Raw genomic sequence first — 13,859 nt, 5'->3', positions numbered from 1 at the left:
CTTTTTTCTGCCTTCTTGCTCATTCACCTGTATTTTTTCCAAAATCTCTTCTCTTGCCGCTTGTCTCGCGATTCATGTATAGTTTAATCTGTTAGTGTTCTGATGTAAGTCCAGCAGTAGATAGGTTAAGCCTATTTTAACATACTGGAAACTGGTAATCTTCCAGTAGGTATTAATTTAGTTTTACTAAAGCCTGCTGGGACACAAGTAATGGGTTAGTGCATTTGTAAACAGGAATCGCTTGACAAGTGGCCCCCTTCATCCCCCCCTTCCTCGTCCTGATATATGTATGCTGTCATCTGAATTGCAATGCACAGGGAATCGCACACACCCACGCTCACACACACCACACACACGCACGCACGCCTCCTTCCAGAAAACTGATGCTGAAATCGGTCCCATTCCAATGTCAAGGTCAGCCACGCAAAGCAGTTTCTATACATGGATGACCGAGACTTGAATTCAACATCTGACGTCAGACTATCTTGACGTCATGTGCTCCCGATCACACCATTTCTTTCATATTTTGTAAAACACAACTCGTTTGGATTTTCATGAATGCATTTCTGGCAATGCGCTGTTTGCCAGCAATGGAATACTTCAGTGTATTTGGTGAAGATGAATTCAAGACGGGAGTCAGGAAACCTTGAACTTGGAGAAGTGAAGGGAATTCCATAATATCTGAGAGACTTGTGATAACGCCCACTGAATCTTCTGCTTAGGTTTCTACAAGCTCTCAAAGCTCAACCTTCTATGAAAGGTTTGAAATCCCTGAGCAGGAGTTGGTGAAATCAAGCGCCGGGATGAAGAAGCCGTGTAAATATCTTTTCAACGAAAAATGTGTGGACTCTTAGAAAAAATCTGCCTTCTTGGGCTGTAAAAGACATCCATATAAGAGGGGGATCCTGGGATCTAGACAAATAAGCCTCGCGTGTCCTTTTGACTGTCACCCTTGTTTCCAGCCCAAAAGAGAAATCACAATCTCTCGTGTCTTGTTTTCACTATCACCCTTGTGGTGAGGCCAGCGGAGCCGAATCACACTCTCGCGTGCGAGTCCTTTTCTTAGCTCTCACCCATCCCGCTACCCATATATAGTCCTACCTGAACGGAGCGTGAATGGGCAACTGCGTGAGTAAGATCTACGAGAGTGCCACCACCAAGTACCTGTCGGACGAAGCTAAGCACAGCCCCAAGGCCAAGGGCTTGGAGAGGGGATGGGCGAGCGGCCGGAACAAGCGGCGCCTGTCCTCGCACCACCCCATGCAGGCAGTGTGGGTGTGTCGGGGGATGCCCTTCGACCGGCCCGAGCTGACCACCACCAACAAGCGCATCGTGGTTGAGTCGTGGGTCTACCTGCGTTCCAGCATGTTCAGGATCGGCACGGTCATGTTCCAGAACCTCTTCAAGACCATCCCGGTCATCCGCAACATCTTCGTGAAAGTGAAAACGGACACTGACGGGGTAGAGTCGTCCATCATCAGTTACCACGTAGAGAGGGTCATGCTCACGGTCGACAAACTGGTCAGCTTCTTGGACAGAACCGACCAGGTGAGGTCTTGCTTTCAACCGTATTACGATAAAATAAGATAAGGCAACTTTAAAGGCAGAGTAAGCCTCCCGTAAACCATCACAGATACGGTCAGGCTTTTACACACAGTACAAACACCCTTTCATTTAAACACTCACCAATTGAGAACATCCTAGGTGCCCTCCGTAAAGAGCGAACAATTTTCAAAGAATTTATTTTTGCGTGGTTTATCTTACCCCTGAGCCATCGTGAACCCGTGTGATCCAGTTTTCCCCCTTTTCACAATGCAGTCGTCATACTGTTAGTCATTTGAATGCGACTCGACGTGAGCTTATCTACAATAGCACGTTTTTTATGCACGAAACAACGGCTGTGGTTCACAAGAACTCTAGCGATGGCTTTTGACTGTTGAGAGGAACGGCGATTTGCACTGATAAACCGGGCCGTCGTCTGCTACGACCCTTGCGTGACCCTGCTTCCGGGCTTTTCTTTTTTTAAACTTTCACAACTTCGAATTGTTCTGATCTTGTCTTGATGAAAAACGAATTCTTTTATGATTAAAGAATGTTTGTGTAACAAGCTGTCAATTTATTATTTAGATTTTAAAAGTTAGGTCCAGCGCAAAAACGAGGCGCCATTGTTCTTCAGGGCCAAGTCCACGAAAATAAATTCTTGGAAAATGTCTCACGCTCGACAGAAAGCAGCCAGGATGTTCCCGTTCGCACGGTGAGCGTTCAAATGGAAGTATGCTTGTACTGTATTTAGACGCTCGGGGAGCTCTGTGATGGTTTACGGGAGGCTTACTGTGCCTTTAATGTCCATTTTCATTTTACATAAACATGGACATTTTTCTTTTTTCTACAGTCTCGAGCAGTATACATGTCAAGCGCCATTTGCCGATCAGCGCGATCTTAACTGGCGCAGAACCATATGACGATCCGCAGAAAATGGATTATTTCCGAAAATGAATAGAGCTGCGCGATCTTAAGATTGTGCAAACCAAGCAAGAATTGCGCCATCTGCCGATCACTTGGAAACACACATAGGCCTACTTATTACTAAAAGGGTCCAGAGGCAAAGACGAAAACTCAACTGCAGGTGATTTATTTTGCATGAACAGAATAGCGATATTTTAGAGTTCATGATTGGGTTATTTTTTCATTTCTTCATTGAGACAAACTTATAACAATTAATGCATTAAATGTAACACATGAAAAGAAAATACAGGTCGCAAATAACCTGAAGCCGCATCTGATTGGTTGGTTCTGGTTGGTTCTATTTAAACCCGACGAGTCATTGTTTTGCTTATCTTAAGATTGCGCAGAACCATGTGACGATCGATTGCCGTCCAAAACGGCTTGGCCCATCTCGAGATGGGCGCGCTTTCTGCGGATCGTCATATATGGTTCTGCGCCATCTTAAGATCGCGCTTGACATACACGCTTCCGCTTGGTGGCGCCACAGGGCTTCCTGTCTCATTTTGTTGTGCACCGCTTGGGTCGTCTCTGTGTACTCTACAGTCTCTGATGACATGTTGTTTCGTGATTTTGACTTAGATATGACATTTTACACAGATCGAGACAGTCATTGTTCTCCGAGACCGCCCTCCCGGTTGAGGTGAACAATGACCAGATCTATATATGTGTAAAATATCTGATTTTAGTCAAGATTACAAATAACTTTTATGTATCGAAACCTTTTTAATGTCAGAATCCCTGTTATTTTTGACGTTTGATTGCACAATCATGCACTCTCGGCCAGCCGCCATGATCAGTATGAGTTTTAGTCGTCCGGCGTTGACATCACATTCTCTATGCAGTACATACGCGGTACTGTCCTTCGCCACATATTGGAATACTAGATGAATACCCGCTTCGCCGGGTTCGGCTGCGCCGGGAAGAAGTCGAGCCGAATACCCGGCTGCGCCGGGGACCCGGCTATGCCTGGTGTATGCCGGCTTTGCCGGCGCACCGCACGGAGGAAGGGAGATAAACGCGGCTGAAAACACTGGAGGACTGGGTGGCCGAGTGGTAACGCACTTGCGCTCGGAAGCGAGAGGTTGCGAGTTCGACCCTGGGTCAGGACGTTAGCAATTTTCTCCCCCCTTTCCTAACCTAGGTGGTGGGTTCAAGTGCTAGTCTTTCGGATGAGACGAAAAACAGAGGTCCCTTCGTGTACACTGCATTGGGGTGTGCACGTTAAAGGTCCCACGATTGACAAAAGGGTCTTTCCTGGCAAAATTGTATCTATAGGCATAGATAAAAATGTCCACCAAAATACCCGTGTGACTTGGAATAATAGGCCGTGAAAAGTAAGCTGCGATCTGCTGGCCGATGTGAATGCGTGATGTATTGTGTAAAATAATTCCATCTCACACAGCATAAATAAATCCCTGCGCCTTGAATATGTGCGCGATATAAATTGCATAAAAAATAAAAAAAATAAAAAAATCCCTGCGCTTAGAACTGTACCCACGGAATACGCGCGATATAAGCCTCATATTGATTGATTGATTGATTGAAGATGAGTAAGAGTTACTGGGAATGGATCCAGAGAAAAACCAAAATCGGTTCAGCGCTGCGCGCTGAGAGCACGTGTTGAAATATCTCATCGATGAGGTTGTGTCCGGGGTGTAGCTGAATACGGTCTCCAAATTTGAAAAAGATCCACCGAGAACTTTGGCCGTGCATCGCGAACAGACACACAGACGCACAGACACTAAATAGATGTATCGATTGAACATTCCATTATCATCCTTCTTTAAGTCATACTGTACTTACGTGTATTTGACTGAAAATGTCCTGCAGTCGAGGCAGCTAAATTGAAGACGCTTGTTTTGGAACCTCGATCTCTTCTAAAGCCTCGTGCAATCTATTACGTCAAAGCAAAGAAACGTCACTCTGAAAGTGTGGCGTGACGTGTTAGTTCTAAAGATTCATGGAGGGTTATTAGAGAGCGCAATTTTTGTTTCTATAATGACATTTGTCTCGGTGACTTTGGCACCATAAGCAGTGAAAAAACAGGTCCCTGCCAGACTTGTTTGACATGACCTCATTTACATGATATACACACGTGTGATTTGAACGATTATTATCTCACGGGTGTCTCTCTCACGTATGTACGATAAATCACTTTAGTGACCAGTGTAGGATAAATCACTTTAGTGACCAGTGACCCAGAACGAACACAAACCAACGCTCGAAGTTCGATTGCCCTACTTTTCTTTTCTGTTTCCTTTAAAAAAAAAAAAATCATTGACATTACCTGCTGGTTAACACTCGGTATGATGTGGGTCAGTGGAACATAACTTCCACGTGCAGCACACAGCGACACCCACACAATGACAGCAGCAGTTTCAACACTGGGTATTGTTGCAGACTTTAGCGCGCTGTCCACGATTTTTTAAAGCACGAAATGCATGATGATCGAAAGGAGTGTTGCTCTACTTTGATACGTGACGTGGTATCTAACGAGCAGTTTTTACAACATTCCTCTGCACGCACGCACGCACACACGCGCACACGCACACACACACACACACACACACACACACACACACACACTGTCGCACAAACACACACACACACCGTCGCACAAACACACAAACACACACACACACACACACACACACACACCACCACCACCACCACCGCTGAGCCCGACACTCTCTCACCTCGGTCGACAGGTGGAGTTCTTCATGCACGAGCTGGGAGACCGGCATGCGGAGCACTCGGTGCGCATCGAGTACCTGGACTGCTTCATCCCGTTCTTCATCATGGCCATCCACCCCGCGCTCAACGCCAGGTGGGCCCACAGCATCGAGGACGCCTGGGCCGCCTTCTTCAGGCGTATCATCCACCTCATGAAGGAGAACATCGTCTTCTAGTCAGTCACTGGACGGTTCAAGGTCCTGGTGACACTATAGCGGCCTCCTTCATGCGCATCATTCACTATATGAAGGAGAACATCGTCTTCTAGTCATGTGCAGTCACTCGAGAGTTCAAAGCCACTGGAGAGAAAGAGAGTGAGGAAAACTGGCTTAATGGTCACAATATTATGGGTCGTTTCTAAGTCAGCTTTCAGCGGCCTTCTTCGGCGAGAACATCGTCTTCTAGTCAGAGTTCAAAGTCATTGGTGAGAGTGAGGAAAGCTGGCTGAGTGGCCGCAATATAAGGGTACTTTATAAGTCAGCTTTTGGCTGCCTTCTTCGCTCGTGTCATGACCTTGATGAAGGTGAACGAGAACATCGTCTCCTGGTCAGTCACTGCAGAGTTCAAAGTCACTAGAGAGAGACAGGACAGGCTTAGTGTCCACACTATAAGGGTCGTTTTTAAGTCAGCTTTCGGCTTTGCTCGTGTCATGACCTTGATGAAGGTGAACAAGAACATCGGCTTCCCGTCGGGCTGTCGGTGCACTCCTTCCTGTCCAGCTTGACAGCGTGGGATCTGTGCACGTGTTCATCGTAAGCTCACAACGCTACATGGATCTAGAGCAACGACCTAGACGCACGTACCGCCTCCTTCATACGTATTATTCACTTCACGAAGGAGAACACACCCGTATAGTTAGCCTATCGATATGGTCCTGTTTATTTTTGAGTCACTTGAGAAAAAGTGACTCTATGTAATCGGTCAGTGTTAGTCTGTCCGGCCGGCCGGCCGGCCGTCCGTAGACACCACCTTAACGTTGGACTTTTCTCGGAAACTATCAAAGCGATCGGGCTCATATTTTGTTTAGTCGTGACCTCCAATGACCTCTACACTTTAACGATGGTTTTGTTGACCTTTGACCTTTTTCAAGGTCACAGGTCAGCGTCAAAGGAAAAATTAGACATTTTATATCTTTGACAAAGTTCATCGGATGTGATTGAAACTTTGTAGGATTATTCTTTACATCAAAGTATTTACATCTGTAGCCTTTTACGAACGTTATCAGAAAAACAAGGGAGATAACTAGCCTTTTCTGTTCGGCAACACACAACTTAACGTTGGGCTTTTCTCGGAAACTATAAAAGTGACCGGGCTCAAATTTTATGTGAACGTGACTCCCAGTGACCTCTACACTTTGACGTCTGCTTTGGTGACCTTTGACCTTTTTCAAGGTCACAGGTATGCTTCAGGTATGCATTGTGTTGTGAATAGCAATTTCTTCCTGTCCATCTGATGCCTCATATAATATTCAGAACTGCGAAAGTGACTCGATCGAGCGTTTGCTCTTCTTGTTAGAGTGTGGAATCTCATTGCACGCCTCTAATAATGGGCTTGTCATCGTCTTGTAGACAACGCCAGATGGGCTCACAGCGCCAGACAGGGTGCCTGGCTAGTAAAGAGATCAGTGTCCACAGGAAAACTTAGACCTCAAAAGGGTGTACTTACCGTGGAACCCCCCCCCCCCCATTTAAGACCCTCCGATTAAAGACTCGCTCCCTTTTAAGACCCTGTTTTCTCTGATTTTCTCTTCATAATCTCTGTAAATCTACCCCTATTTTAAGATTCCCTCTTGTTAAGACGTGATTTTCTCACATTGTTTGAGGTCTTAAAAGGGGGGTTCCACTGTATTACCATATTAAAGGATGCCTGGGACAAGTCTACCATCTTATCGTCAACTTAATGACAAAGACAGCATCTTATTCCAGTCTGTCACTGGAGAGTGAAATGTCTACAATACTAGGGCGAACCAGATGCAACAAAAACAGAATGGGAGAACATCAATTTGAGTAGCTCCATAAACTATGGGGCGTGTAAGCTTGTTTGCTGGTCTCTTTAGGACAGGTGGTCGTCCGATACAACTCGGCCACACTCATATTGGTTGACCACAGGGCGCCTCGTCTTCCGGTCAGTCTTGCACTGGCTCAGTGACTTATGCTATTTATTGGGCCAACTTGGGCGGTTTTTGTCAGCCTCGCGTGACGTCACGAATATTAGACAACCTGAATTTTTTTTTTTTTTTTTTTTATTTAGTCAAGTTTTGATTTCCTTTTGTTGTTGAAACTGAAAGTTCCGAGAGTACAACCGTGAGCTTCCATGATGTGGAAATTCCGATATTTCAGATTTTACGTTTCTGACATGAAATTGAAAAAAAGTGTAATATCTGTTATTGTTGAATATATATACTGTCGAACTTACCCTGGCGACCACCTTTTGATAACAACCACCTGCCTATTACGACCATAAGAGTGAATTACATTTTTATCTATTTTAGGAAAATCTTACATTATTTTGTTTCAAGTCTTTGAAAACAGGTTTGTGACTCATTCAGTGAAAACAGGTTTGTGACTCATTCAGTGAAAACAGGTTTGTGACTCATTCAGTGAAAACAGGTTTGTGACTCATTCAGTGAAAACAGGTTTGTGACTCATTCAGTGAAAACAGGTTTGTGACTCATTCAGTGAAAACAGGTTTGTGACTCATTCAGTAGAAACAGGTTTGTGACTCATTCAGTGAAAACAGGTTTGTGACTCATTCAGTGAAAACAGGATTGTGACTCATTCAGTGAAAACAGGTTTGTGACTCATTCAGTAGAAACAGGTTTGTGACTCATTCAGTGAAAACAGGTTTGTGACTCATTCAGTGAAAACAGGTTTGTGACTCATTCAGTAGAAACAGGTTTGTGACTCATTCAGTGAAAACAGGTTTGTGACTCATTCAGTAGAAACAAAACGTGATAAGACTTGACATGTGAACATACATGTATTTGCAATTGTCAGGTACAAACTGTAGGATTTACACGGGTTAAAAGCAATTGACAAAATGTGAACGGGTTCAAACACACACACACACACACACACACACACACACACACACACACACACACACACACACACACACACACACACACACACACACAAACACACACATACACACACACACACACACACACACATAGTCACAGGGTTTTGTTATTGGTTTGAATTAATCCTTGGGGGTTGTGAATCCTGCTATTATTTCGATAATGTGCGTATGAAAGTGTGATTTTTTGCATTAATTTGAAGACTTGAACAAATCTTTTTTTCACCATCATATCTGTGATCGTGTGAGTGTGTGTGCACGGTGTGTGTGTGTGTGTGTGTGTGTGTGTGCGTGCGTGTGTGTGTGTGTGTGTGTGTGCGTGCGTGCGTGTGTGTGTGTGTGTGTGTGTATGTGTGTGTGTGTGTTCAAGTTAGTGTGTACTGGTATGTGATATGGACAGTGGATCGTTTGTCCACCATCTTGCTCATATTCTTCACTGACCCCTTAGATACCTGTCCCATAACCCGTATTCTATTATAAGTACGGAATACCCCCAAGACTGACTGGCTGACTATTGGGGTTTCACGTCCTCTGAGGTATCATTGACCTATATTGGGACAGTAAATGACCCTCAAGAAAAGGTCAAAGCTAGGGCAATATGTATCACCGCGCGTCGACTGATAGTAATAGTGGCTGAGCACTTGTTACATCATTAGCTGTGTTGTGTTTCATAGTCCTGAGAGCAATAAATAGTGCCCAAAACGCCATCTACGTTACTGTCCGGGCGTACTTTTAAAGAAATATTTTATCCCCGAGTACGCTAGTACAAGGGTCCAGCAGACTTTAATTGTGTGTCTGTCTGTCTGTGTGTGTGTCTCGACTTAAAGTGTAACTAAACAAGCAAAAAGGAAAAACATCGTTCAGCAACCTTTACACTTTGATATGAAGAAGGGCCTCATATACTGTCGAACTGCGAAAAAACATTTTTTTTCTCTCACTCGGACACTGTTTGACGGACATGTGAAGTGCGCGCCAGGAACGACAATCTTCTTAATTTACCTGATTAATGCCCTTAATTTTTGGTTCTGGTACTTTCAGTTCCGGCTGTTGTCATCAATCTACCAAAATAAAAGATCAAACGGAGTTTTCGATTTTTGACTCACATGCGAAGCAAAAGTGAGTCTATGTACTCACCCGAGTCGTCCGTCCGTCCGTCCGTCCGGACGTCCGGACGTCCGGACGTCCGTCCGTCCGTCCGTCCGGAAAACTTTAACGTTGGATATTTCTTGGACACTATTCAGTCTATCAGTACCAAATTTGGCAAGATGGTGTATGATGACAAGGCCCCAAAAAACATACATAGCATCTTGACCTTGCTTCAAGGTCAAGGTCGCAGGGGCCATAAATGTTGCCTAAAAAACAGCTATTTTTCACATTTTTCCCATTTTCTCTGAAGTTTTTGAGATTGAATACCTCACCTATATATGATATATAGGGCAAAGTAAGCCCCATCTTTTGATACCAGTTTGGGTTACCTTGCTTCAAGGTCAAGGTCACAGGAGCTCTTCAAAGTTGGATTGTATACATATTTTGAAGTGACCTTGACCCTGAACTATGGAAGATAACTGTTTCAAACTTAAAAATTATGTGGGGCACATGTTATGCTTTCATCATGAGACACATTTGGTCACATATGATCAAGGTCAAGGTCACTTTGACCCTTATGAAATGTGACCAAAATAAGGTAGTGAACCACTAAAAGTGACCATATCTCATGGTAGAAAGAGCCAATAAGCACCATTGTACTTCCTATGTCTTGAATTAACAGCTTTGTGTTGCATGACCTTGGATGACCTTGACCTTGGGTCAAGGTCACATGTATTTTGGTAGGAAAAATGTGTAAAGCATGTGAGTCGTATGGGCTTTGCCCTTCTTGTTATTTCATGGTTCAGAAAAATATTGCTTATTTTCTGAAGTCAATCGTTTTAGCGAATCTTTCTTTGATTCTTAAAAGTCATTTCAGATTTTTGAAAAATAGTTATTGGTTAGTAATTACCAATATATCGTAAACAAACATATCGATAGGTTTTGGTAAGAAGACACAAGTGCGATGAATGTGGTACCAGTATTTTTGTGGTAAGTAAGGATGCATTTCTTTGCTGTAAGCACATTTACAATGCACATTTAATCTGTTTAGCAACATAAACGAAAGCATGGTACAGTGCCGCTTGTTTGTGGTCTATCTTTTCGCGGCAGATGCGTAACAATTAGGGTCTCAGTTGGAAAAAGCTGCTCGGAACCAGAGCAGATTTGGCTTGGGTTCTTTGAGTGTGAATGATCGACGAGTGGCTTGACATTTATGATTTTTAACGAAACATTACTGTAGCCTACTTGCATGAAACCATCATCTGTTTCTGAATTTGTCATCAGTTATGATTGAGCAGTATCATAGGAATCGTCCATAAAATGTTAAACCGAAAAAGGGCAGACGATTTTGAATCACACAGGCTGCTGTACAAAATCAGATCTAAAACGATATTTTGAACTGCGACGTCTGCGTAAATGCCCTGTAACAAAATACCTTGTCCTGGTCATGTGTATACACATCAGCTTCTATTGGGAAGATCAGTATTTTATATTAATCACAAATGCAAGATTAGAAATAGTTCTGAAGATCGCCTTTGATTTCAGTTTCAGCGGCAAACTAGCAGATCTGTCCAAACCGGCATCGTTTCATGGTTGAAACTTGAATAATCCCAAATAGATCTGAGTGGGGGTAAGTTTTATAGTATTTCAATTTTTTACGGCAGTTTTATTTAAAGATAGTGTAGTGGATGTCTCTGGTGAAGACTACAGTTATATGAATTTTTTGTTGTAATATTAAAACAAGTCGCGTAAGGCGAAAATACAACATTTAGTCAAGTAGCTGTCGAACTCACAGAATGAAACTGACGCAATGCCATTTTTCAGCAAGACCGTATACTCGTAGCATCGTCAGTCCACCGCTCATGCTCATGGCAAAGGCAATGAAATTGACAAGAAGAGCGGTTTAGTAGTTGCGCTGAGAAGGATAGCACGCTTTTCTGTACCTCTCTTCCTTTTAACTTTCTGAGCGTGTTTTTAATCCAAACATATCATATCTATATATGTTTTTGGAATCAGGAACCGACAAGGAATAAGATGAAAGTGTTTTTAAATTGATTTCGAAAATTTCATTTTGATAATAATTTTTATATTTTTAATTTTCAGAGCTTGTTGAGTCACTTGAGAAAAAGTGAGTCTATGTACTCACCCGAGTCGTCCGTCCGTCCGTCCGTCCGTCCGTCCGTCCGGACGTCCGTCCGGACGTCCGTCCGTCCGTAAAACTTTAACGTTCGATACATTTTAAGTCTCCCTCCTTTTTGACTCACATGCGAAGCAAAAGTGAGTCTATGTACTCACCCGAGTCGTCCGTCCGTCCGTCCGGCCGGCCGGATGTCCGGAAAACTTTAACGTTGGATATTTCTTGGACACTATTCAGTCTATCAGTACCAAATTTGGCAAGATGGTGTATGATGACAAGGCCCCAAAAAACATACATAGCATATTGACCTTGCTTCAAGGTCAAGGTCGCAGGGGCCATAAATGTTGCCTAAAAAACAGCTATTTTTCACATTTTTCCCATTTTCTCTGAAGTTTTTGAGATTGAATACCTCACCTATATATGATATATAGGGCAAAGTAAGCCCCATCTTTTGATACCAGTTTGGGTTACCTTGCTTCAAGGTCAAGGTCACAGGAGCTCTTCAAAGTTGGATTGTGTACATATTTTGAAGTGACCTTGACCCTGAACTATGGAAGATAACTGTTTCAAACTTAAAAATTATGTGGGGCACATGTTATGCTTTCATCATGAGACACATTTGGTCACATATGATCAAGGTCAAGGTCACTTTGACCCTTATGAAATGTGACCAAAATAAGGTAGTGAACCACTAAAAGTGACCATATCTCATGGTAGAAAGAGCCAATAAGCACCATTGTACTTCCTATGTCTTGAATTAACAGCTTTGTGTTGCATGACCTTGGATGACCTTGACCTTGGGTCAAGGTCACATGTATTTTGGTAGGAAAAATGTGTAAAGCATGTGAGTCGTATGGGCTTTGCCCTTCTTGTTTTTAATTCAAATATAACATATTTATATGTTTTTGGAATCAGAAAATAATGGAGAATAAGATAAACGTAAATTTGGATCGTTTTATAATTGACTCACATGCGAAGCAAAAGTGAGTCTATGTACTCACCCGAGTCGTCCGTCCGTCCGTCCGTCCGGACGTCCGTCCGGACGTCCGTCCGGAAAACTTTAACGTTGGATATTTCTTGGACACTATTCAGTCTATCAGTACCAAATTTGGCAAGATGGTGTATGATGACAAGGCCCCAAAAAACATACATAGCATCTTGACCTTGCTTCAAGGTCAAGGTCGCAGGGGCCATAAATGTTGCCTAAAAAACAGCTATTTTTTACATTTTCCCCATTTTCTCTGAAGTTTTTGAGATTCAATACTTCACCTATATATGATATATAGGGCAAAGTAAGCCCCATCTTTTGATACCAGTTTGGTTTACCTTGCTTCAAGGTCAAGGTCACAGGAGCTCTTCAAAGTTGGATTGTATACATATTTTGAAGTGACCTTGACCCTGAACTATGGAAGATAACTGTTTCAAACTTAAAAATTATGTGAGGCACATGTTATGCTTTCATCATGAGACACATTTGGTCACATATGATCAAGGTCAAGGTCACTTTGACCCTTATGAAATGTGACCAAAATAAGGTAGTGAACCACTAAAAGTGACCATATCTCATGGTAGAAAGAGCCAATAAGCACCATTGTACTTCCTATGTCTTGAATTAACAGCTTTGTGTTGCATGACCTTGGATGACCTTGACCTTGGGTCAAGGTCACATGTATTTTGGTAGGAAAAATGTGTAAAGCAGTTCTTAGTGTATGATGTCATTGCTAGGTTTAGTTATTTGACCATGTCAAGGTCAAGCATGTGAGTCGTATGGGCGTTGCCCTTCTTGTTTTATTTTTTTTTTACAATTTTCAGATTTTTAATGACCAAAGTCATTCATTAATTTTTAAGCCACCAAGCTGAAATGCAATACCGAAGTCCGGGCTTCGTCGAAGATTACTTGACCAAAATTTCAACCAATTTGGTTGAAAAATGAGAGCGTGACAGTGCCGCCTCAACTTTCACGAAAAGCCGGATATGACGTCATCAAAGACATTTATCGAAAAAATGAAAAAAACGTCCGGGATATCGTACCCAGGAACTCTTATGTCAAATTTCATAACGATCGATCCAGTAGTTTAGTCTGAATCGCTCTTCACACACACACACACACAGACACACGCACACACGCACATACACCACGACCCTCGTCTCGATTCCCCCCGCTACGTTAAAACTATTAGTCAAAACTTGACTAAATGTAATGATTGTTCTTTATTTACACAATTGAATAATTTGTATTGATTTGTTTGCAGATGACGGCATACTGAGTGCTCCAAGAACATACGCCTGCTGGCATTTTGTGTCTTTTCTGAAGACGTCG

General features: G+C 43.0%; 1 protein-coding gene across 1 annotated transcript; it reads left to right on the top strand.

Moving 5' to 3' along the window:
- Nucleotides 1-468: 468 nt before the first annotated feature.
- On the top strand, nucleotides 469-8,547 carry LOC138971794 (neuroglobin-1-like). Its single transcript, XM_070344609.1, has 2 exons — nucleotides 469-1,548; nucleotides 5,214-8,547. The coding sequence occupies exons 1-2, from the start codon at nucleotides 1,117-1,119 to the stop codon at nucleotides 5,412-5,414; spliced, it is 633 nt and encodes a 210-aa protein (XP_070200710.1). The 5' UTR covers nucleotides 469-1,116; the 3' UTR covers nucleotides 5,415-8,547.
- The last annotated feature ends 5,312 nt before the right edge of the window (nucleotides 8,548-13,859 follow it).

This window comes from Littorina saxatilis, linkage group LG7 (assembly GCF_037325665.1).
Source record: "Littorina saxatilis isolate snail1 linkage group LG7, US_GU_Lsax_2.0, whole genome shotgun sequence".
Classification (NCBI taxonomy): Eukaryota; Metazoa; Mollusca; class Gastropoda; order Littorinimorpha; family Littorinidae; genus Littorina; species Littorina saxatilis.
Note: the sequence above shows the minus strand (reverse complement) of the source record. Positions and strands in the feature narration are given on the sequence as shown.